We start from the raw sequence: 25,620 nt of genomic DNA on the forward strand, positions 1-25,620 counted from the left end.
GGTGCCGGGGAAGTTGTCGTGCCACCACGCTCTCAACAACCTTCGCCACAAAACGAAGGTTGGAGACTGGACGATAGTTGGCTAATTCAGCCGGGTCCAGGGAAGGCCTCTTGAGGAGGGGCCTCACTACCGCCTCTTTCAAGGCAGCAGGAAAGGCACCCTCACCCAAAGAAGCACCTATAATCCCCTGGAGCCAGCCTCGTGTAACCTCCCGGGAGGCCAGTACCAACCAGGAGGGACACGGGTCCAATAAACACGTGGCGGCACTAATCTTACCCAGAACCCTGTCCACATCCTCGGGAGTCACAGGATCAAACTCCTCCCAGATAACATTCTCAAGGCCTGCCCCGGTCTCCTCCCGTGGACTCATCCAATCGGAGTCCAAGCCATCCCGAATCCGAGCGACTTTATCGTGCAGGAATTGCACAAAATCCTCAGCACGACCCTGCAAGGGATCTTCCCGCACTCCCCCCCAAAGAAGGGAGTGGGTCACCCTAAACAGGGCGGCTGGGCGGTTCTCTGCAGATGCGATAAGAGCGGAAAAATGGTTAGATTTTGCCGCTTTTATCGCCACTAGGTAGGTCTTGATATAGGACCTCACCTGTGTCCGGTCGGAATCGGATTGACTAGTCCTCCAAATGCTCTCTAGGCGTCTTTTCCGACGCTTCATCTCTCTCAGCTCGTCAGAGAACCAAGGAGCTAATTGAGATCGGCATCGGGTCAGAGGCCGCAAAGGCACGACGCGATCCAAAGCTCCGGCGGCCGCCCTTTCCCAGGCGGCCACCAGCTCTTCAGTCGAGTCATGTGTTAGAGTCTCAGGAAATGGCCCAAGCTCCGTCAGGAACCTTTCGGGATCCATCAGGCGCCTGGGACGGAACCATCTGGTCGGTTCCGTCTCCCTGCGGTGGGGGCAAGCGGTAAGAAAGTCTAGTTGAAGGAGTGAATGATCTGTCCATGACAAGGGTTTAATATCTAGGTCCCCTCTACCAAGATCATTCAACCACTGACCAGAGATAAAAATCAGGTCCAGAGTGTGTCCCCCTATGTGAGTGGGGCCTTGAACTAACTGGGTCAGGTCCAAGGCCGTCATGGAAGCCATGAACTCCCGAGCCACCTCTGACGCCTCACCTGCGGATGGGAGGTTGAAATCCCCCATGACAATAAGTCTGGGGGTATCAACCGCCACCCCGGCAATGACGTCGAGTAGCTCGGGCAGGGTCGCTGCCACGTGGCAGGGAGCCAGGTACGTAGTCAGCAAACCCATCTGCACCGCACGGCCCCACTTCACACAAAGGGACTCACATCCGGCTATCTGAGGAACAGTGGTCTCCCTCTGACAAAGACTCTCCCTAATGATCACCGCCACTCCCCCACCCCTCCCCTGGGCCCTTGGCTGATGAAATGCACGGAAACCTGGCGGGCACATCTCTACGAGGGGGACCCCCCCCTCTTGGCCCAACCAGGTCTCCGTAATACCTGCCAGGTCTGCACCCCCCTCCGAAATAAGATCACAGATGAGGGGGGCCTTATTAACCACCGACCTGGCATTACATAACATCAGCCGCGGACCCTGGGCCTGAGGCTCTACACAACCCAGGACACGAGTCACGCATTGGGGGCCGGAGTGCGCAATCGCTCGGAGACAGCGCGTGCGCACCCCCGACACTTGATATGACCCCCTGCGCCCGTCGTACCTGCCCCTCCCACTCATGATTTCAATTACACAGCCCTTTCTATCGTCCCCCTGCCCCCCAGTTAAATTTCCTGTCACGACCCCTCTGCTGCAGCTAACCAACCCCTCATCCCGCACAGTCGCTATCTGGACCCCCCCAGGTCCACTTTTACAACTCCCACCCGTCCTCCCGGGTCCCCTTAAAATTTTCCTTAAAAATTTAGCTAAAAAACCCCTCAGCCCCCTCTTTGCTGCATGCCATCTCTCGGGGTCCCAAAGCCCGTCATCAAGATAGGCCCTCGATAACGTGGAGGGCCAGGCCTGTGAGAGGGGGGAGTCTCGCAGCGCAAGAAGGTCGGTTTTTTGGAGCATCAACCGAGCCAAAGATGGGAAAAGAAAAGCCAGTCCGGGAATCTATCATAGTCCAAGGGATAACTGAGCATAAAGGTCACAAAATATCCATTTATAGGGCTGGACTTCACTGTCCTCTCACGACAGGGAGAGGGTCCAATGTTCTTTTTCTCCAACAGAGGTTAATGGCCAACCATCCTCTCACGATGGCCGGTCCCGTTACAAAGTTGACGGGAGCAGTGTTCTATCCTCTCCATTGGGATGTGGAAAATCCCTCAGCTCTCTCAAATGGTGCACAGTCTCTCCAACCAGTGAGGGTATGAGTGGAGCATAATAAAGGTCCAAAGTGTCCAAAGTGTAGATGTTAATAACGATGGTAATAATAAAGATATTAATAAGATGATAATAGACCCACGGGCACAAGATCTTCCTTGAGGTGAGAGTAGGAGTAGCGAGACAGGAAAGCCCAATCCAGGGGTGGTTGGCCATTAAGGTCAACACCCACCCTTACCTGGGGGGAAAGGGGGGGGGAGGAGAGACCACCCGAGGCGACCAAGCAACCAAACCATGGTCAGCCTCCTGTCTCTCCAGCCCAATTTCCACAACCCCCCAGTCACAGCTTTGTTCTAAAAACACCCCATCACAGTAATCACAGTCATCACAGTAATCACAGATGGTAGTCTTAGGGGTGAGGCTGTCAGCTTCTCCTCCATCAACCTGCTGCCAGGCTGTTTCTCTGGCCGGCCGGTCCATGTCAGCCACTGCCACCGCTGCCGTCGCCGCCGTCGTCGCCAGCTCGCAACCAGGCACCCCAAGCTCCCAAGGCGCACCGGAGCCCCCGAAAACGCCAGAAAAGGGCGCCCCAGGGATCCAGAGGGCTATAGGGAGCGAGGGGGGCCCCCTCCAAGCCGCCGCCGCACAAACGCCGCCCGCCGCCGGATGCCTTGGCCTCCGCTTCCCTCCGACACCGGAAACAGCTGCCGCGGCCAGGCCCATCGCCCCATCTCCCGCGGTGCCGTCCAGCCCTGCCCTGACGTTCCGGAGGGCGAAAAAGCCCTCAACAGGCAGGGCGGATGCTCCCCTCACTGGGACTGGAGCCGGAGATGGACAGGAAGGCTCACGCAGTGCACTGAGAAGAGATGTTCAGATAAGCCAACGTCCGTTTTCTTTCAATGTTTCTCAACTCTTTCCATACACTGTCACCAATAATGGTCAGATTAGAAAAGTCACTCTGATTGAGAACTGTCCTATCAGTACATGAAGCCAGTAGTTTCCTATCCTGTCCTTTTCAATAAAGTATTTTATATAAGCAATTTCCCCTACTTTTTTGGTTATATAACTTCAGTACTGTCAGTTTTGGAGAGATAGTTTGATGGACTGCCCTCTGAACACACCAAGAATGTAATTTTGTGGAAGCCTGGATTTCAACCTATTTGGTCCACCAGTGCTAAAATCTGTTTCATATTAGCTTGATCCACCTTGGACTTGGAGTTTCAGAGAGATGTATTTTTAATAAATTGAGAGTTTTTGTAGGTAATATAATAATTTAATTAGGCTGAATTAAGATTAGGCATTCAGCTTGTTTGAGGCTGCAACTACAATCCTTTTGAAGTTCTGGCATGTGGTTCAGTAGAACCTATGAATCCAAGATGTTCCAATGGCAACAATAACCCATAAGCACTTGGCCTGCTACTCAGATACTTCCTCTTCTAGAGAAACACAAGTCTAATAGTCCTTTGAAAAGTTTTTAGAAACTTTGGTAGGTTCAACATATGACAGTCATATCACACTTCTTTTCGTGTGAATATGATGCAGAATTGAATGATAGCCAGATCTTTAATATTAGCATGTAATGCACAATGAGTCATGCTGTACTATTAGATGTAATATTAGTGTAAGAAATAATTACAGTGTAAAGGTATTATGATTTAAACATGATAATAGTCCTACTTTGTTAAATTAGAGGTATAACTGAAATATCTGCAGAATTGTCTTTCCCCAATGGGATTGACCTGACCCATTCATTAAGGCAGAAGGGGCTTACTGTGGGCTTACTATATCAGCCAAGAAATTTTGGCTGGTGGGATATAAGAAAAGAGCCTTCTCTGCTGTGGCTCCTGCTGTTTGGAAAATCTTGCCACATAAGGTAAGATCTTCCCCCTCTCTTTTAGCCTTCAGAAAAGCCCTTTAAATCTGGCTATGCCAGCCAACAGAGGATCTTGAAAGAGAAGTTACTAAGTATCTCACTTCTCCCCTCCAAACCCTTTGGTTTAATTTTTGTAATTTTAACCCATTTTATATTTATAACTTATTACATGTTGTTTTATTTTGATGTATGCTGCTCAGAGTTGCCTGAATTGCTAGATGGGCAACAAATTTAACTAAATCAATCACTCTTATTTCTACATTATTTTCACAACTGACAAAACTGACTAGTCCATCTGGAAATGTTTTCATCTGGGTACCAAAGTTAACTGATACTGAAAACACACTTTAAAGAGAGAGAGAGAGAGAATCTCCAACTTTATCCCCAAACACAAAAAATAAAGAAATATTAACTGTTACTTTTGACCTGCTGCAAAGACTTCCTACTGCTTGGTTTATATAGACCTGTTTTGGTTACATTGAAGAATAAATGTCCTCAAAGATGCCAAAGAAAATTCTTTCGGTTTATAAGAATTACCTAGCTGACTTATTTAGAAACTAAAAAAAAAGAAAAAAAAACTTTCTTTTTCAGAATGATTAAAGAAAGGAACAACTATTATAAAGCAATGACTGTGGCTGATTCTCACCAGTGCTCATGGGAAGTTTACAGTCTTTCCTTTTGTACTTTGAATGTGCCATTGACTATCCAAAATTACTACCAAAATATAAGACCCTGTCTTATATTTTTTGAACCCCGAAATAAGTGCTTGGCCTTATTTTGGGAGATGTGTTATTACTTTGGGGTGCGTGGAGCAAGATGGGGCTCTTCTTGCCGTCTTACCTGATTTCCAGCTCTGTCTCCCTAACCCTAACCAGAGGAAATGGCAGGGACCGGCTCCACATGTGGTTAAATATTTTCGGAGAAGGCTTATTTTTGAGGGGGGGGCTTATTTTTAGTGCATGCGCTCAAAAGCCTGATTGGGCTTATTATCAGGGGATGTCTTGTTTTAGGTGAAACAGGGTAAGTGTACAAAAATGAACAGAAAATAGCCTGTATTGAAACCCAAGGCTCTGCAACAGTCAGATTTAAGGGAAAAGAGGTTCTTTAATAGGTGTAGGGTAGTCATGTAGCAGGTGTCAGCACCTCTTTAAACCAGCTGCGTATCTTTTTGCGACTGTGTGTGGGTGCTCCTGCAGTTGCTTCCCAATTCCAGAAGAGACGTGCTTGAATTCAGGAGTTGCCAACACATGCTCCAAAGGACCTTTTCTCTTTTGAGTTGAAAGTGTGGCCTAAACCTACTTTCAAGCTAAAGTTTAAAAACAAGGCACAGATCAAGAAGTTATCTAATAGAAAACATTAAATATAAACTTACTTGAAGCCCAGTGGCCATTCTACTGGAAGGATGCTGCATAGAAAAGTATATATATAGGTAATGGTCCCTTTTTGAAACATGTCAGCTGACTATAGTACCTATGGAAGGATGTTTGTGGGACAAATGCACACAAATTCATGCAGAAACAACTAGCACAGCCAATCCATAGAAACATTTCAAATCGTTTTATAATGAGACCAAGAAATAAAATGAAACAAGAAAAAAAAATCCATCTTGTACCCAATAGTTTTTTCCTACTACAGGCTAGAAGGAGAAAAGTCAACAAGAATAATTTTTGCCACAATTAAAGAAACAAGCACAAACTAAAATTTAGCAGGATCGGGTAGGCCACAGCATGGGCAAAAACCCCATAAGCATAAGATTTTGAGAATTGAGGAAAAGAGTTACATTATCAAGAACAGTAACAAAGTATTTTGTTCTCTTCTGGGCTTAGTTTAGAAAGTAAATATAGAATAATGCCCTTAGATATTATCAAAATACATACTTTTTTGGAACATGACTTGGTGGGTGGGTGAGCTATTTGGCAACTAGCCAGGGTTAGGAAAGTCCCTGAGTAATAACTCAATTCTAAGTTAATTTTCTGATTAATTCAACATCTGTTCTCCTGGGTTTAGTCAAATCATTTTATTTTAATGACTCATTAGAACTTATTTGTTATTTATCGAGTCATACACTAGGACTGTTCCTGATATGAGAGGACATTTTCTTTACTAAAATTGCTGTAAATATGACTTTTGTTCATTTTGTTTTCACTTTTACCAGGAATGCTTGCTTCTAGGTGGCCAGTTGTTGCATCACTTTTTCAGGTTATGTATTATACTTCCAGAGTAGTGGAAGCAGTTAGTTAAGAAGAAGTAGTGTTCTGTGCTGGAGATGGGAAGTATTTAATTTTTCCAAGTGTTTCAAAAGATAGCTGATTATATTTTCATAGCAGTTGTTTCCATGGGTCTCTGGGTTGTGGCTATTGAGTAGCATACACCTCTTAAATATATACAGCTATTACCTCAAATGATTCAAAACTTGCTTTTGTTTGGTTTTGGTTGAAAATCCCCTGAGTGTGCATCAGAGGGAAGTCCACAGATGCATTTGTCTTGCTGCACCTGCAGCCAAAAATAAAAACAATTGTTGTGCTATACCAATGCATGTTTTGGGGCCATCTTTTCTTGCTCAGTACATATGGGTAGCAGAAAGGGATGGGGTTCCCTCTAGAATTTTGGAAGCTGTTGCTAAGCAACATGCTGCAGATTGCTTTTTTAAAACCTAGGTTAAGAGTTTGAGGCAGGAAACAGGTTGTCTTTTGAAGTTTTTCTCTTAGAATACCTTGCAGTGGGTTCTTTGAAAATGTGGAATAGAAAATTGTAGGTGGCCATCATATTGGCTTTTATTTGACAAATATTTTAACTTTTGAATTAAAACAGTTGGGGAAAAGAGTCTAAGCATATTGAATCTGGTTGATTCTGAGTTCAAAACTTTGGTGGAAATGTTTGCATTTTATGGAGTATTTAGTAAATAATAAAGTATAAACAGCTTAATTGCATACACTTTTATTATTTAGTCCAAAAAGGGACTAAGAAACTCTTTAAGCATTACTAAATCTAGCAGGAACATATGATGTGAGGCCTCAGTGACTCACAAAAGCATCCATAAATATGGAGTGTAGTCCCAGAGCCTTGAAAAGTTCCCACCAAATTGTAATTTTTAATGAGAAGGAATAGGAAAGTTAACAATGCATTTTGAAGAAGTACAATCATATTTCATAAAACTTAATTATATTTAATGAATGAATGAAAATTAAAGCTAACCCATTTTCTGGCCAAATCTTGTTTTATTTTTAGAAATGCAGCAGCCTACTCTCACCCTTGATTCTAATCTCGCCCTTGCACTCTTGAGGGTATAGCTCAGTGATGGCTAACCTTTGTGCCAAAAGCTGGGGGAGCGCAGGGGGGTTGCACGCGTGCATGCCCACACCCAAACTTCAACATGCCCTGGCCCCCGTGCATGTGTGTGCGACCCCCCCCTGCACTCCCCCCGCTATTGGCACACGATGGCATGGTGGGACTGGAAGGCCATTTTTTCACCCTCCCCAGGCTCCAGAGCCTTTCTAGGAGCCTGGGGAGGGCGAAAACAGCCTTCCCCAGCCCCCCCCCACCGGAGACACTCCTGAGGCCGGAAATGGCCCATTTTCCAACTTCCAGTGGGACCGGAAGATCCGTTTTTCACTCTCCCCAGGCTCCAGAGGCTTTCTAGGAGCCTGGGGAGGGCAAAAATGGCCTTCCCCACCCCCACCCCTCAGAGGCCAGAAATAGCCCATTTCCCAACATCCGGTAGCCCGGAAGGCCGGAAAATCAGGTGGCCGACATACACATGCGCGTTGGAGCTGAGCTAGGGCAACGGCTCGCATGCCCAAAGATATGGCTTCCCATGCCACCTGTCACACACGTGCCATAGGTTCGCCATCATGGATATAGCATGTCTGCTGATCTGCTTTTTAAGTGTAGTCAGTCATGTAAAAAGAAAAATAATATCTATGTATTTTACATTCAACTGCTCTAACAGAATAGCAGTTATGTGGCATTGTATTCATTTATTCTAATTTATTAAAAATGGAAACACTTCCACCCCACATCACTGGCTGCAGAATTAAACTGCAGTTTGTTAAAAGAGAGATTAGATTATAGTTTATGACGATTCATAGCAGAATCCAGTTACTCTGTTTGCAATGTATAATCTGTATAACTATATTACCTTCAATGAAATACACTTCTGAGGTAGCCTATGGCTTGGATAGAAAGTGTATTCTTTTCAGGCATTATGGCAGCCATGTCTATATACCCCTCCCCCAATCTCTTACAAAAAGATGCTGCCCCTCTACCCCAAAGGCACTCTGTGCACACTGAACAATTGGGAATCTCAGTCTCATAAAGGTCTCTAATGGCATTCAGGTGGACACTGGACAGGACTTCTCTGTAGACCTTCCCTTTAAGCCTTGATGAAGAAGAAAAAGTCTTTGGACTGTTGGGGAAGCTACATGTTAGATCTATGATCTGTTAGCTTCCAGGGTTGGCTCACGTGAAGAATCCAGGCAGTGGTAAATGCATCCTTGAGACTTCTCAATGGCTTTTGATACTCTTGAACATGATATTCTTTTGGATCAGCTCAGTGGATTGGGAACATATTGCAATGATTTTCTTTTCTCCTTCAGGATTGGAGTCATGCTGATGGATTGGTTGATGGTTTCACAATGACTTTGGGGTTTAATGTACTTCTTTTTTCTTCTTCTTTTTTTCTGCAGTCGTACTTCGTTACAGATTATGATCCCACAATTGAAGACTCCTACACAAAACAATGTGTAATAGACGAAAGAGCAGCAAGATTAGATAGTAAGTTTCTTATTAATTTTGTCCCTCTATAGAAAATGTGTATTGGGCGTGGAATGTTTATTTAAGGACCGGGTTCATTTTCATTATTTGTATTCACTTTTTTAATTGTTCCTCTCTTGAGTTTCTATAAGCATGTAGAGCCTTTACCTACATGGAAGGAGGAGCATATTAGCTCCATTTCTCCTCTACAGTGATTTTCTATAGTTTTCACATGCAGAAATTAAATCCATGTAACCTTCTACCACTCATGTGCAGAATTATTAGAGAACAGTAGTATAGGATGGAGAAAACGTCATGTTTGCTTTCCCACAAAGTCATGTTAGAGTTAATTTTTAAAGATTAAATGAAGTATGTGTGGTGGGGAAATATCCCCTATTGTACCTCCCAACATTTGACTGTTTGAAGTTTCCTCTTTGTTGACTTTCAGTATTGCAGTTAATCTGGAGACAAAGTTTAAAAGAAGCATTGGAGTGTGTAACAGAAAGGCATGGGAGGGGACATGTTTAGTTTAAGAGAATATGACCTTAATTTTAAAAAATAATTTAAACTATAGTTAATGCAAGGAAGTTGTAAAGAAAGTTTTTTAGGAAGTAAAACTAATGAGTCTTTTTTTTTAGTTCTAGATACAGCAGGCCAAGAAGAATTTGGAGCTATGCGGGAACAGTATATGAGGACTGGAGAAGGCTTTCTGCTTGTCTTTTCAGTCACAGATAGAGGAAGGTAATGGAAGTCTGTATGAGATCTATCATATCTATTGTGGCTAGAATAAACCAACATGGATTACTTAGGAGTAATCTGTGGTTTTCAACACAGTGAATTAATTTTTCTGAAAAGATCCATAGAAATGTCTAACTCAGCTCAAACAAGAAAATGGTGGATTTAGTTTTCTTGAGTATAGCTTTACCATCCCACAAAAAGAGAGTTTCAGGGCAGGACAAGAAGCAATGGATGGAAATAATCAAGGAGAAAAGCAACCTAGAACTAAGGAGAAATTTCCTAGCAGACCTCCAAGGTTCCATGGCATAGGGCCTAGCTATCTGCGAGACCACCTCCTGCTACCGACGACCTCCCATCAACCCGTGCGCTCCCACAGAGAGGGCCTCCTCAGTGTGCCATCAGCCAAACAATGTAGGCTGGTGACCCCCAGGGGGAGGGCCTTCTCGGTGGGGGCTCCCACCCTCTGGAATCAGTTGCCCCCGGAGATAAGGAGAATCCATGACCTCAATGCCTTCCGTCGTTCCCTTAAAACCCATCTTTTCCAGCAAGCCGGGTTGGCTTAAGAAGAAATTTTTAAATTTTCCTGTGCGCTGCTCCCACTATCCATGCATGGGTTAATCCTTCAGTGCTTGGCAAACAACTGAGTGAAAACAAAAGACTTTTCCTCCCCTTTCCGGCTCCCAAGCCACGCCTCTGGTCCCATGATCCCCGTCTTCACTCAGTTGCTGGCAAACACTGTAGTGATTTTTGGAGCTCCACAGGTTTCTTAAAGGTACAGTAGTCTGTGGGGTTTTCCTCCTTTTTTTCTTTATTACTCTTCCAATTTCTTTCTTCCCTTTCCTTAGGGCGATTAGGCTTTTTTGTTAATTTTGAATAGATTCCCTTTCGCGGTTTACTTTGCTCTCGGAGTGAATAGCAATCACCAGCTGGAAGGGGGGGGAGCAGAGCATCGCGCCCACGCCGCTCGCTTGGCCACCTCCTGAATTTTAAACCGGCATATCTTCCCGCGGCGCTGCTGCAGCGATCGAGCTGCGCCCTTCCAGCTGGCCGGCGGGCTTTGAGCAACCCGCCTATTTCAAACTGCTCGGCTCGCCTAAACAACACCCCCCCCAGGAGTGATTTCGCCTCACCGGCTTCGGGGCATCAGCGCAAGGCGCAGCGGAGCGCCAGAGAGCTCGGCAGCCCCCCCCTGTGCTAGGAAGGGCAAATTCCAGGAACGAGCTCCCACCAAGGCAGTTGCGCGGCGTTTGGTCGGACCCTCGGGCCGCCATTGTAAGTCCGTTGCCTGAGTCGGGCACAGGCCTCCTCACGTGCCAGCGCCATATTGGGGGACCTTCGGGCCGCCAGATTGGCCAGACTCATCAGCCTACGCCCCCATCGGCCATCGGGGCGGCCGCAGACTCCGCCCCACGCCCGCAGGGGGCAATCAATCCACCTCGCCCCCACCTTCTGAGGAGTGGTTCTGGCCTAGCTCGAGGCTCTTTTTGAAGAGATTACCCCTCGGCTTGTGGAGCTACAGGGCAAGGGGCCTGCCCGAAGAACCTAGCGGCTGCAGTTATGTCTCGCCCCCCTCCATCCTCAGATATGGAGCTAGAGCTCACCCCCCCCGCGCAAGGAGTCAAAAGGGGGGGAAAATAAATCAAAGAAGAGGCATGAGAGCTCTGCCAGCAGGGCGGCTTCAGAGGGCTCCCTACCGTTCCAGAATAGAGACGCCCTAAGGAGATACAATGCTCTGGAATGACAGTGGGAGAAGGCGCACAAGGCAGCCTCAGAGTCCTCATCCAGAGAGCCTGCGCCTTTGGAGGCCACACACGCCCCTCCGAGAGAGGCAGAGCCAGGAGTTGCAAGTGTGTCAGACATTGCAGTGACCCCAAGAACTCCTGATTTCCCCAGGGCGGGCCTCATCACACCCCGCTTCGAGGCAGGCTCAGGGGCCGGACCAGAGACTCCAAGGGGCCCCTCACCAGCTCATCATATATCGGGCCATTGAAGCAAGTTCAACGCCATCAAGGGCAGACCCTCGGCTTCAGGGGGGGCCAGGAATAGCAGCCCCAATGGACTTTCAGGCCATGTTCTCGGCTGCACTGTCGTCATTCTTCTCTGCAACCCTGCAGCAGGCAACTCAGACACCTGGACAGGCCGCACCTGCCCAGGCACGGCAACACCAGCTCCAGTCCCATCCTCTCCCAGTAAAGGGCCAAGAATCCTCGTCTGAGGAATCAGACCAAGCGGAGGAGGCCCCTGAGGAGATGGAGTTATCAGAGGATGAGGGCCTAGCACCGGAAACACCGGCATTCACAGGCCTCTTTCGCCCGGCCCTATTCAAGTCCCTACTCCACAAGGCTAGACTTACAACGAACCTGGGAGTGCCAGGGGACGTCACAGCCGCTACCCCCTCAACGGTGGGCCCTCACGACGCGCTCTTCAAATCCTCAAAACCGCAAAAGGACTACATTCCTTGCCCTCAGCTGTTTGCGGATGTGATCCAGAATCCCTGGGGCCAGCCGGCCTCGCTGGCAACACCTAGCAACCTAGATAAAAAACTCTACTGCTCAGCCCCAGAGTTAGAGGACCTTCTGGCGCTCCCTTCAGTAGACCAGCCCGTGGCAGCGTTAGCCTCCAGCTCGCTGATCTCCACTGACCCTCTGGACACTCTTAAGGCGGAGGAGAAGAGAATGGAGTGGGCCTTCCGCAAAGCACATCAGGCTGCAGGCTGGGCGATCAGATCGGCAACGGCAACTTCCTTCTTCAACAGAGCGTCACTCATTTGGCTCCGGCATCTACAGGACAGGCTTCCCCCTGAGGACACCAGACTGCATCAAGATCTAAATAAGATAATAGCTGCTACAGAATACACAGCCGACGGTTCTTTGAACGCAGCCAAATTTGCCTCAAGAGCTCTGGCTTCAACCCTGACAGCTAGGAGGCTCTTCTGGCTCCGGCCCTGGAAGGCCGACTTCAAAGCCAAGTGGAAGTTGGCAGCCGCGCCATACAAGGCACCAGAGCTGTTCGGAGCCGCGCTGGAGCCCATGCTGATCGAGGGGAAGGACAAGAGGAAGATCCTCCCCTCAACATATCGGCGCCAGGAACGCAGATACACACCTTACCCGCTCCAGTAGCCCTTTCGTGCCGGCGCCAGACCCAGGGGGTCCTCCTCTCATTGCTCCCAATACCAGGGGGGAGACAGATTTCACGACAGGCAGCAGTTCCGAGACCGAGGACGACAACAGCAGCCTAAGCGCAACTTCCGTGGAGCCGGCCCTAAGCCCGCCAGAAGGGGAAAATGACTCCAGGCCCACGGGACCCATAGGGGGAAGGCTCACCCTCTTCCATCTACAATGGGCCAGCTCGACTTCGGACTCTTGGGTAAGGCGTACGATCTCTTCAGGATTATCCATCGAATTTTCCGGTCAGCCGCCCCACCGGTTCGTCCGTTGCCCAACCCCTCGATCCTCGGAGCTTCAGGACCTAATGTCACAGGAGATTGCCCACCTCCTGGAGGTCGAAGCCATAGAGCCGGTCCCGCACAGCCAGCGGGGCTCAGGTTTCTACTCAACCCTCTTCTTGGTACCCAAGAACTCCGGGGGCTGGAGGGCTATACTCAATCTAAAGCGTCTGAACCTGTCCGTTCAATACCGCAGGTTCAAAATGCACTCCCTCAAGTCCATCATAGCGGGGGTGAGACAGGGCGACTTCCTTCAGTTGGTCAACCTCCGGGAGGCTTATCTGCACGTGCCCATTCACCCGCATCACCGTCGGTACCTGAGGTTCGAGTATGCGGGCCGGCATTACCAATACCGTGCGATGCCATTTGGACTCTCGTCGGCCCCCTGCACCTTTACCAAACTGGTAGCGGTGGTGGCGGCCAGGCTCCGAGCCGTCCTGATCCGGGTGCTCTGTTACCTGGACGACATTCTGGTCCTGTCGTCCACACCCGACCAGGCCTCCAGAGACATGAAGATGGTGATGAAGATCTTCCAGGATCACGGTTTCACCATAAACCTTGCAAAGAGTCAACTTCAGCCCACCACCAGGCTTCTTCACCTAGGGGCGGTGATAGATTCGTCCAGCGGCCAAGTATTCTTATCACCGGACAGAGTCCAGAGCATCCGAACTCTGATCCTGCAGATCCTGACGAGGAGGAGAGTTGCCCTGATCCACCTCTCAAGCCTCCTCGGGAAGATGGTATCCTGCTTTGGCATCGTACCGTGGGCACGCAGACATTCGAGACCCCTGCAGTGGTTCCTCCTTCCCTTCCAGCGAACGGGAAGGGCCAACTCCCAAAAGGAAGTTCGCCTCACTCTCCAGGTCCACCGGTCCCTCAGGTGGTGGACATCGCCAGCGCTCCTCAAGGGGTCCAGCTTCCTAGAGCCGGACCGTTTGATACTCACCACCGACGCCAGCCTACGGGGGTGGGGAGCCCATCTCCACCACCTAGTCACGCAAGGACAGTGGTCGCTTCAAGAACGGCAATGCAGCATCAATCTCGTAGAGCTTCGGGCGATCAGACTGGCACTGCGCAACTTCCAGCCGACAGTGCAGGGGCATCACATCTTAATCCTGACCGACAACATCTCGGCCAAGGCGCACGTCAACAGGGAGGGGGGCACAAGGTCCCGTGCCCTGATGCGGGAGGCCGCGGAGTTGTTCAGCTGGGCAGAGAGACACCTTCTCTCTATCAGAGCAGACCACATTTCGGGGGCAACCTATGTGAGGGCGGACTGGCTCAGCCGCGAAACAATAGATCAAGCGGAATGGCAGCTCCACCCTCAGCTGTTTCGAGAACTCGCTTCGCGCTTCGGAAACCCGGTGGTAGACCTCTTCGCAACCCCGGCCAACGCTCAACTCCCCCGCTTCATATCTCGCTACCCGACACCGCAAGCGGAGGACCATGATGGGCTGCGCTGCAGGTGGCCTGAGGGTCTCCTGTACGCAGTCCCGCAGCTCCCGCGTCTCATCCGAAAGCTACTGGCAGAAAAAGCAGACCTACTCCTGGTAGCCCCGAACAGGCCCCGGAGACCATGGTTCGCCGACCTGGTGGCACTGTCCGTGGAACAGCCATGGGTGATCCCACCACAGCAGCTCGTTCTGTGCCAAGGAGCAGTCACGCATCCAGAGCCCCAGTGGCTGCAATTAGCCGTTTGGCATTTGAACGGGTCATCCTGAAGAAGGATAACCTGCCAGACGAGGTAGTTGCCACTATCCAGGCGGCTAGGCGTCCGTCTACGACCCGCATCTACGAGTCATCATGGCAGGGGTTCTGTCGCTGGAGCGCCCACCAGCATATCGACCCCACATCAGCTACTATTCGGGACATTCTGCGGTTCCTACAAGCTGGCCTAGACAAAGGCCTGGCCCCGGCAACCCTACAAAGACAGACAGCGGCGTTGTCAACAGTCATCGCATGCGCTCCGTACCAATCCCTCGCGCACCACCCGCGCATCAAGGAGTTTCTGCATGGGGCCACCAACCTGCGACCCCCCACAGTACACCGTTACCCTTCATGGGATCTACCTCTTGATTTACGGGCGCTGACCAGGCCCCCATTCGAGCCCCCAAACTCGAGCTCTCTTAAGTACCTATCATTTAAGGTGACCTTCCTGCTGGCGATCACCTCGGCGAGGAGAGTCTCAGAGCTAGCGGCCCTTTCAGTCCGCAAAGATTTGTGTATTTTCCACGACTCCACCGTGACACTACTCCTGGATCCTGCCTTTATCCCGAAGGTCAACTCGTGGTTCCACCGAGCCCAGGAGCTCATTCTGCCAGATTTCTGCCCCTCACCTCATGACCCCAGAGAAAAGAGGTGGCACACCCTAGACGTTTGACGCGCCATTCGCACTTACATCCGACGGACCACTCCCTTCCGCCGTACTGAGGGTCTCCTGGTCTCCTTCAACCCGAAGGCCAGGGGTCAGAAGATATCAGCAGCTACGGTCAGCAGATGGATCAAGGCCTGCATCGCCCTGGCATATGACCTGAACTCCAAACCGGGCCCCGGCAGAATTCTACCGCACTCGACTCGCAGCGCGGCCACCACGGCGGCCTGGGCCACCCAAGCCTCGGTCGTGGACATCTGCAGAGCTGCGACGTGGTCGTCCCTCACACCGTTCATCCGCCACTACAAGATCGATGCGTTCAACTCGGCTGAGGCATCGTTTGGCCGCAGAGTACTGCAGAAAGTGTTGATGGAGGAGGACTCTGGAGGCAGTCAGCTTCCCACCCAGGGAGTTTAAGCTTGGGTATATCCCATGCATGGATAGTGGGAGCAGCGCACAGGAAAATGGACGTTGTCTTACCTGAACGTCCCTTTTCTGGGCGCTGCGTACACTATCCATATCCCGCCCGTCAGGGCTGCCTGCCCCCTGTTTATGACTGAGACTAGTTTCTTTTTCCATTACGTTAATTTGAGTTAATAAAGTTGAGTTTATAAGTTACTCATAGTGTGGATTCTTGTCTGCTGCGCCTTCGTTCAGACTGGGGGATCATGGGACCAGAGGCGTGGCTTGGGAGCCGGAAAGGGGAGGAAAAGTCTTTTGTTTTCACTCAGTTGTTTGCCAAGCACTGAAGGATTAACCCATGCATGGATAGTGTACGCAGCGCCCAGAAAAGGGACGTTCAGGTAAGACAACGTCCATTCTTTTAATCAGTCTGTGATTTCTTAACTTTCGGGCCAAAATTTATATATATTTTTTAAATGTTTTTTAATATTTGTATTCTATGTTTTTTATCTTGGCTGTACACTGCCCTGAGTCCTCAGTGAGAAGGGCGGTATATAAATTGGAAATTAAATTAAATTAAATTAAATTCCTTCCAACTCTGTTATTCTGTTAAGGATTGTGAGATGACAGAACTACTAACTTGGATAGTTCCTAACAGTTTTTCTTCCCTTATTTTCCCAGTTTTGAAGAAATTTATAAATTTCAAAGACAAATTCTTAGAGTAAAAGATCGTGATGAGTTCCCTATGATTCTAGTTGGAAACAAAGCTGACCTGGACCATCAGAGACAGGTAAGAATTTGGTAGGAACGAAATGCCAAGAAGAATGTTTTTTTTTTCTTAATGCTGCTATAGAAGAATGTATGACAATGGGTTCAGTTCTTGACATCTCCAGATAGAATGCTTCCATTTGAAACTCTGGAGAGGTACTGCTCTAATTAATTTTTCTTTTTAGGAGATTACCCTCTTGATGGATTAATTATTTGCCATCAAGTTGGTGTCAACTTTTAGCAACCACATTCTGGCCCAAAGCAGATCAGGCTCTGCAGTTAAGAATTTTCATACTTAAATATTTAGATAGGAAGCCATTCTTCCTAATTTATGAAAGCATTTCTGCATTAAATCAACTTCTTCTCTGAGCAATTGCCATTTGAATGTTATTCAGGACAATATCTAAGCGATGAGACAATTATTATGACATCATTATTAAGGCATGAGTCTCTTTCCAATTATGTTTCCAGCATTTCCGATACCAACAATTACTCATAGCATTAGAGACTGAGGATTGTTTTTCATTCGTAGTAGTAATAATAATAACCCTTTCAGAAAATTGACTTATTAGAATATAACTAAAAGAGAAGTTATTTTGAAACAAAATAGCATGTAAAGAGGAAGTTATTTAGGATAAAAAAGAGTTGAATCTTCCTGTCAGTGAAAGTAGCTGGCATTTATGGGAGATACCGTTGTTCCCCTTTCCCCATCCACAGCCAGCATCATGGATGCCTTGTTGAAGTGATATCCTAGGTGCCGTGACAATATTATGCAAATGGCATGCAATATATGGTGGATGGTATACAGAACATAATTTGTACATGATGCACATGACATCATTTGCTCTCCTCTCCCCCTTAATACCATATCCATTCGTATATCACCATGTCCATTCAACATTACCATGTCCATTATTAATGTGGCCACTGATATAGAATGCTGTTATGTATGAGTGTAGCATTTCTATAGCATAATTTTTTTATAACAAATTGTCTTAGGCTCCCTTGGTTGACAGTCTATCTTTGTTTTGCTTAGTCTCTTATGGGCTCAAATTAAAAAGCATCTTTACTGATCTAAATAATTTAATCGCAGTTGATGGGAGAAATTGCAGTCCAGCATAAGAATTTGTCCATGGTGAGGACACAGCCTGAATTAGGTACTCTGGTTACCCAAACACATCAGTGTTTGCTGTTACATATACAGCATATATTTTCTTTATGTTCTCAGGTAACACAGGAGGAAGGTCAGCAATTAGCACGGCAGTTGAAAGTAACCTATATGGAAGCTTCAGCAAAAATACGGCTCAATGTAGATCAAGCTTTTCATGAACTTGTCCGAGTTATAAGGTAAACCTTGAATTGCAAATGAATAGAAATGCATTTTAACTTCTTTTCTTTTTTTAAAAAAAAATACATTTTCTTCCTTTCTCTTTCAATTTTATTATTCATGGAGTTTATTCTTTGCTTGTAGAGAGGGCCAAAGTCATACGTAAAATTGTCGTGTTTTTGTAAAAACAACAACAGTGTAAAGTGCAAATGAATTCTCTTTATGAGCAGAAGGTATATTGCTTCAGATGTTGTGATCTCAACAGCATTAGCTTCTGTGTCTCAGGTAAATAATTTACCAGGAGTTACAGGATGCTCTTTTCCTTAGATGAGGTAATGAGTCCATTTCAGTAATGTAACTCTAACAAAGGATCAACAGTAAACAGTTCTTTTCCAATCCATTTTCTGTTCATTTTTAATCAGTTTTTTAAAAGAAGGTGCTTATTTTTTCTATTAGCAGGACATTCTTTGGAAAGTTGTTTTTGTTTACATGTCCAATTTGATGGATGGAACTTTTCTCAAGATTTGGAATCTCTTTTCTTTGCCATCCTTGCTTTTTGTTATTAATGTTATCAGTAAAAATTGCCTGCTCCTAACTACTTCGAATATACCAGAGACTTTTTTATTAACTTTATTATGTTTTTATCATACCCATATTGTTGGCATTACTGAATTTATACTTTTGCTAAGATTTTTTAAAATTAAAAGTCTTTGGATATGACATCTCACATAGAGGAAGTCCAAACTGGGTTACATAAACAATAATATCATTCTAATATCAAGCAATTTCTGGACCGCAACGCCTTGCGCACAGTCACTCACGCCCTTGTCACCTCCCGACTGGACTACTGCAATGCTCTCTACATGGGGCTCCTCTTGAAAAGCACCCAGAGGCTCCAACTGGTCCAGAATGTGGCCGCGCGGGTGGTTATGGGTGCAACTCGTTGTGCCCACGTGACACCCCTCCTGCGCGAGCTGCACTGGCTCCCAGTGGTGTTCCGGGTGCGATTCAAGGTGTTGGTTACCATCTTTAAAGCGCTCCATGGCATTGGACCTGGATACCTTCGAGACCGTCTTCTGCCACCAGTAGCCTCCCACCGGCCAGTTTGCTCCCACAGAGAGGGTCTCCTCAGGGTGCCATCGGCCAAATTATGTTGGCTGGTGACACCCAGGGGGAGGGCCTTCTCTGTGGGAGCCCCTGCCCTTTGGAATGATCTGCCCCCAGAAATTCATAAAATCTCTGATCTCCGTGTGTTTCACTATGCCCTCAAAACCATGTTGTTCCGCCAGGCTGGGCTATCAATGTAAAGATTTTAATTGGTTTTAAATGGGATTTTAAATTTGGGGTTTTATAAATTGGGCCTATTATTTAATAATTTTAATAATTTTAAAATTTTGTCTGTCTTTGTGTTTTTAATTAGGCTGTACACCGCCCTGAGTCCTTCGGGAGAAGGGTGGTATAGAAATAAAATTAATAAAAAAATAAAAAAATAAAATGAAGAACTGTCCATTCAGATAACAGTATCAGATATGTTGTATGATACCTGCAACCCATTACTTTTGAGATATGCAGAGGAGAGGAGATTCTGAAATATGGAAAAGGACATCAGCATCACAACCAACATCTAAACACTAAGACACAGAAAACAAAATTTCCTGCAAAGTTTGTCGAGGCCTAAGAGCCTGCTGTAATGGAGACTTTGCTTGATCCCAAATTATTAAGTATTTCTTTGTATACTATTGCAGGCATCTTAACCTAGCCCAACTACAGACTTCCTGATGATACCCATTCATTAGGGTGACTAAAAATTTTCCTGTCCCTTAACCAGGCAGAACTTAACTGAAATGGTCTAGAATGGGGATGGTGAGAAAAGGTTGTGCTTAATATTTTGGGGGGGGGGGGGGGCTATAAAGCAGATGACCCTGATCAGATATGTGGATAGGACTGGGTTTGCAGGGGGAAAGGTTCTTTTTTAATTGCAATATGCCTATTTCGGAAATTATACTTTTTGTGAATTTAGCAGTCAGATGAGGTGCTGAGGGCCACTAATAGAAGCTTTGGAGATTTCGACAGATTGCCTACTTCCTATTCTCTATAATTAAACAACTACTTTTGTTTTATCATCACCCTCTTGAGCTGTCTCTAGAAATGAGGTATTTGTTAGTAGGCAATAGATATTACATTCCTCTCTATCCTACAATACCTTTTTTTAGGAACAGCTATATAGACAGGTTACATTGTCATAACCAGTCCCTTATTACATGTGCGTGTTTGTTTTCAAGTTTGGTCTTTCTGTAAAGGAATAAGGTAGCATGGATTATCTTCTTGCTACTTTCCCCAACTATTATTTTGTGATGGTCTTAGGATGGTTCTGTGATTGAATGGTGATATCAACCTGGGTTTTCCTAGTCTGAGTCCAAAATATTGGAAATCCAATGTCCTGTCCTTTGAAAGTTAAGCCTGGAACATACAAGTTGAGCATGCCAACTAAATATTGGCAGGATATGCTATAGTATAAGAGAGGAAGCTAGAATGGAAACATTCCGGATATTGCTGACAAGACGTACTGTAAAATATGTGAACAAGTATCTAAATGGCCCATCTCAGTTAAACACATTAGTGTAAAAAAATTCACTTCCATCCACTTTACTTTTATGTGGGTGCAAAGTGCTGTAAATAGCCTGGTCTCATTGGATTCCAGTTGGACTTTAGAAAAGCAAGACAGGAAGAAAATTGACTCATTTGAGCTGTGGTGCTGGTGGAGACTTCTGTGTACTCCTTGGACAACAAAGGTGACTAACAAACAAGTATTGAAATGCCAACACCAGTCGGCAAAATTACTGGAAGGCAAAATCGAAAACTGTATCCCACTTAATTTGGGTCATGTCATGCGGGAGAATTCACTGGAGAAAGCAATTATGTGCAGAAGAGTTAGTGGTAAAAGGAAACCAGGCCACCGAAGAACATGGGCACCATCAAAGCTGACACCAGCCAAAACATAGAACAATTCAAAGAAGTAGTGCAAGAGTGGAAGATGTGGAGAGACCTGATCCATGGAATCATCAAGTTTTGGACATGACTAAATGGATAATATCTTCATCAGTGGATTCCTAAAATTAAATTTCACTCGCATTTTGCGGGGATGGGTGCATGGGAGGAAACCTGGCATTGGTCTGTGTGATCCAATCAGAGACAGTTGGAGCAATGCATAAGCTAAGCAGACTTATATGTGGAACTGCATAGAATTGAAGCCCTAAGTCTTATCTGATTTTTTTTTCTTTCATAGGAAATTTCAAGAACAAGAATGTCCTCCTTCCCCAGAGCCAACGAGGAAGGAGAAGGACAAGAAAGGGTGCCACTGTGTCATCGTCTAAAGATCCTTTAAAACAAGCTATCAACTGCCAGATTAATTCTCCTCACTTTTCTTCCTGTGTGTCTTGATGTTTTGTCTTGCTTTATGTGTGCATGTTCTTTAAATGGTCACCAAAATAGCCTTAGTTGGAAAGAATCAAACTGGTCCAGACCTAGAAGACACCTTAGTCATCTCACATCAGAGGTCAATACACTAAGGCTTCTTTTAATATTCCCAAATTCTTTTTCCTTACGTCAAGAAACTTGCACTTTGTGGAGTTTTATTCACAATGGACAAAAAGTAGTTTTAGGAGTCTATTGAAGTCAAGCTTAAAATGGCTGTATGGGAATTTCCCTCCCCCCCCCACCGTGAGATCTTTGTTGATCATACTCAAGAGAGAGAGAAAAAGAGTTCTCTAATCAATATGTAGAGTATTTTTTTAAAGAGTAGATTTGGAGGTTTTACCCTTTAATTAGATTAGACAACAAAATTCAGCCTGCCTTACAGGAAGCCAATACACTGAATTTCATTGGCAAAGTTTTGTGTTACAGCTCTTGTTTATGCTGCAGTTTTTTCCAGTGCTCAACTGTCTACTGTATTTATTTTATGGCTCCAGCAATAGCTACAGGATTATTAGTATTACAGCTTTATGGCCAAATACCTGGGCTCGTTATGGATTGGAGCATTTTAGTTTTAAATAATGTTGCATCATGGTTTGGAATAAAATTGTGTCTTCCTTTTGTATTTCCAGGTAGGAGATTCCAGAAAAGTTAATCTGTAGCTTTTGTTTTTCATGTAATATAAAAAGAGGATTTTGCTCTTTCCATTGTCAGATGATTAAATGTTTTTTGCTATATACTTTTATACATTATTTTCTTATCAAACTAGTTAACAAGTATTTTTATATGTTTGTAAGCAAATATGCTTTCACGGCATGTTGTGTATATGTAAAGATGAGTATTTAATTCTCGCAGTATACTTTCAACTGATGGAACTGCATAATGCAAGATTTGTAGAACTGTGGTAGAACCACTTTCTTGTTCCAACTTTACTGAATGATGGCAGGCAGATGTCTTGCCCAATATACAGTAACCATTATCGTATCATGTTTTTCAAAACACCTTCCGTATGCTTCACAAATGACTGACCATTATATAACTATTAAACTGTACAAGTGTTTAACTGAATGTTCAGTTCAGTGGGCCATATCCAACTTTAAAGTATGCTAACTATGGTTAAGAATTTTGGGTTTACTCTGTGGGATTACACACTTAGTGGGATTGATAGTTTGTCATTATCTGAAATTGTAAATGAGTGCCATACTGATTATTTCACAAAGTTTGGTTATTTAAGTATTCAGTATAGTAACATTAGACTGATTTTAAGGCGATAATTGACAGGTCCACAATGGAGAGGTAAAAAAAGACCTCAGATAACCATTCTCAGGCTGAAATTACTTAAAAAGCAGGCCAACCAGAATGTTCCAAATTCACCTATAATATAAAACTGAGTATAGTTGCTTTATAATCTAAATTATGTTGTGAGCATATACTAAACAAATTATTGAAACAGAACTTGAGCATAAAACATTTTAGAACTGCACACACATTCACAGCACAATTGCAGATGGAAGCCATAGTTCTCCTTAATACAGCTTCTGGTACTATCGTTATATATTTATAAAATAAGTAAAACCTCCACTCTCTGTGACATCAGGGACACATCCATATAATTCGGGCGACAGTATGGAAATGATGTGCCACTGCTGCTTCCTGAGATTTTTAACTTTTCAGAACAAAATGTAACTCTATTATGGTATTTCTAGTAGTCTTTCCTACTAGGACTAAAGATTTGATCCTGCTTAACTTTTTGAAATCAGCTAATGTCGGCCAAGTGAGTACATGTAAGCTGCCATTTACAAAACAAAGTTAAATGGAGCAAGCAGGATGAATTTAGAAATATTTGCTCTTTTTGTAAGAAGAGCAACATTAGTGTACAGTGGCAAAAAAAAAAAAATCAGGAATCTTATCTACCAGATTCCTGGTGTTTTGCTCTTCCTTGATGAGTAACTGATCAATGTAAACATTAAAGTGCACAATTATATTGAAATCCCATGTTTGTTTGTTTTTGGCTTTCCTGTACTGATGACGATCAGTAATAAGTTTTGCCCGTGTTGCAAAATCAATTATCTTATTACAGTGATTGTAGAACTTTAAGAAAACATTGTGCAAACTTTATAGACTGCAGAAAAGTCCGCTTCATGTGACGGCTTAACAATCATGTCTTCTCCTTCCTTTGTCCCATCCCAAAGCTCTGAGCACCTATCCACAACCAAGTAAATCAGACCTAATTGATGTGGCTTTTGAGCATTGCTATGTTGCAAAAATATAAAATTTTTATAAAACTGCATGTGTTGATGATTCTCCGCTGTCTTTGAATATTCTTTGAGGAGAGGTTAGGACTCGTACTATTTTTCATAGGTGTTATTCACTGAACTAAAAAAAAAAATCAATTTGAGATTTTAATTCCCAGGAAGAAAAGTTCAGAGTTTGGTAAATCCCTTCTGATTATAGAGGTGATGATTTAATATATGTTCAAAACATGCTGCCCAATCTCCAGCAGGAAGAAGCTGAGAAACTGACATTTTAAAAAGATCAGTTGAATTCTATGTGAGTCTAGATTTTTAGATTTCAGCTCAAAAAAAGAAAAATCAGAATAAAAGCTTCATTGTGAGCCTAGTCTTAGACACTAAAGGTGGTACATTCCCTGAATCTTCCTGCTTTTAAATGATTTAAATAACATGCAAACAAAAGCTGGAATGGTGATGGTAATGGGGGATCAATAATTTCATAAAAAGTGGTCTGAACTGCAAGTGCTTTGTGAATTATATATATACTTGTACACTTTTAAATATTGCTCTATTTTGCTTGCATACATTTAACTAAAAGTTAATTAGAGAGCACTTCATACTGCTTAAATAACTAGTCAAGCACAGTACCCATTAACTCACTTTTGTACAACTGCTTTTTTTAATGTGGAATGCAGTCAGTTATTCATAACTTCTTTTTCCATTTTGATAAACCGTGATTCAGTGGCATCCAACATTCCTTTTAGAAAACTGAAAACCATTAGGTGAAGCCTTCAGTTACCTTCCAGGAACTGTATGGAAAAACAATTAGACAAATTGGGTGCGTTGTCTGTTTTGTCTCCTTTGCTGTAGTACTTTCTGCAGTTCTACACAGTTCCAATTCACTGATGGCATGGAATTCACTGCAATTCAGGTCATTCACTGAGAAGAGAGGGAAGTAATTCATAATTCTGTTTCCCTGCAGTTTCAGATGGTCAGAACGAATAGCTGGTACTCCATCTGTGTCTTTCCCTCAGCAACCACAGAAACAGGCTCCATTCAGTCACATCCCGAAAAAAGAATAAGAGCCATCTGTTTAATGTCAGACAATTGCCACAGCACAAAAGTAAACTGGAATTGACTCTGGCTTGTAGCCCTAAACTGTCAATTGCAAGCCCCATTTCAGTAGAAGTTGGGGTGAAAAATATTAAAGCGAAATAGCTTATTTCAGTCTGCTTGCCCACAGAAGAATTGTGGAGATAGGTATACATGAAATGCAGACTGCAACCTACATTATTTTTCAAGTTTGGTACTGGGCCAGAGGTCCCACCTTACAAGTAGAGACCACTTAGTGCCTGTTGTTAGTCCAGACCAGAATTCTCAAGTACATTTGATATATAACCTTCCAAAATGTTCTGAAGCAATAAGCAAATGGTCAAGTCAACCTTGCAAGGAGACCATGGGAAAGGATAACAATCGCAAGTAAAAAACCCAAGAAGTATAATTTATTCAAGTATCCCAACATTTCTTATTATTGGGGGAAAGTGAAACAAGCCATTAAGACTTAGGCTTTCTCTTCCATCAATAATGGTATGTGTGAAGTCTTCAATATTCTGCTGGTTTCATTGTAATCTTTTCCAAGTGCAGTTTTCTGTTCAACAGAATGAACACAATGCAGTTCTTTAAAAAAAAAAAGTGGTTTACACATGGAGTAGGGGTTATGTAAATTATTCACACCTTAAGAGGTGTGCATTTAAACCAAGAAACTTTGCTCTATGCTGATGGTCTTAACTTGAAGCACTTTGGTGTACAGGACTACATTTCCCAGAATTCTCAGCTGATGTGACTACTGATTGGATTGAGGATTTGCAGTCAGAGGTTTTTGCCATCTCTGGAGGGTATCCAATGGGGTGGGGAAGGGTGTTTGAGGTGCTAAAAAGTCTGCTAAT

General features: G+C 44.9%; 1 protein-coding gene across 1 annotated transcript in view; it reads left to right on the top strand.

Annotated features, from left to right (window-relative positions):
• RRAS2 (RAS related 2) overlaps positions 1–22,139 on the top strand; it is a 57,366-nt gene extending 35,227 nt beyond the window's left edge. Inside the window, exons 2-6 of the mRNA XM_070957455.1 lie at positions 8,855–8,942; positions 9,560–9,662; positions 16,559–16,667; positions 17,874–17,992; positions 21,259–22,139. Of these exons, the coding sequence (XP_070813556.1) occupies positions 8,855–8,942; positions 9,560–9,662; positions 16,559–16,667; positions 17,874–17,992; positions 21,259–21,346 (507 nt within the window). The 3' untranslated portion in view covers positions 21,347–22,139. The remainder of the gene's footprint in view (positions 1–8,854; positions 8,943–9,559; positions 9,663–16,558; positions 16,668–17,873; positions 17,993–21,258) is intronic.
• Positions 22,140–25,620: the final 3,481 nt, after the last annotated feature.

Source organism: Pituophis catenifer, unplaced genomic scaffold (assembly GCF_029215685.1).
Source record: "Pituophis catenifer annectens isolate HBS135680 unplaced genomic scaffold, rPitCat1.0.hap2 SCAF_1, whole genome shotgun sequence".
NCBI lineage: Eukaryota > Metazoa > Chordata > Lepidosauria > Squamata > Colubridae > Pituophis > Pituophis catenifer.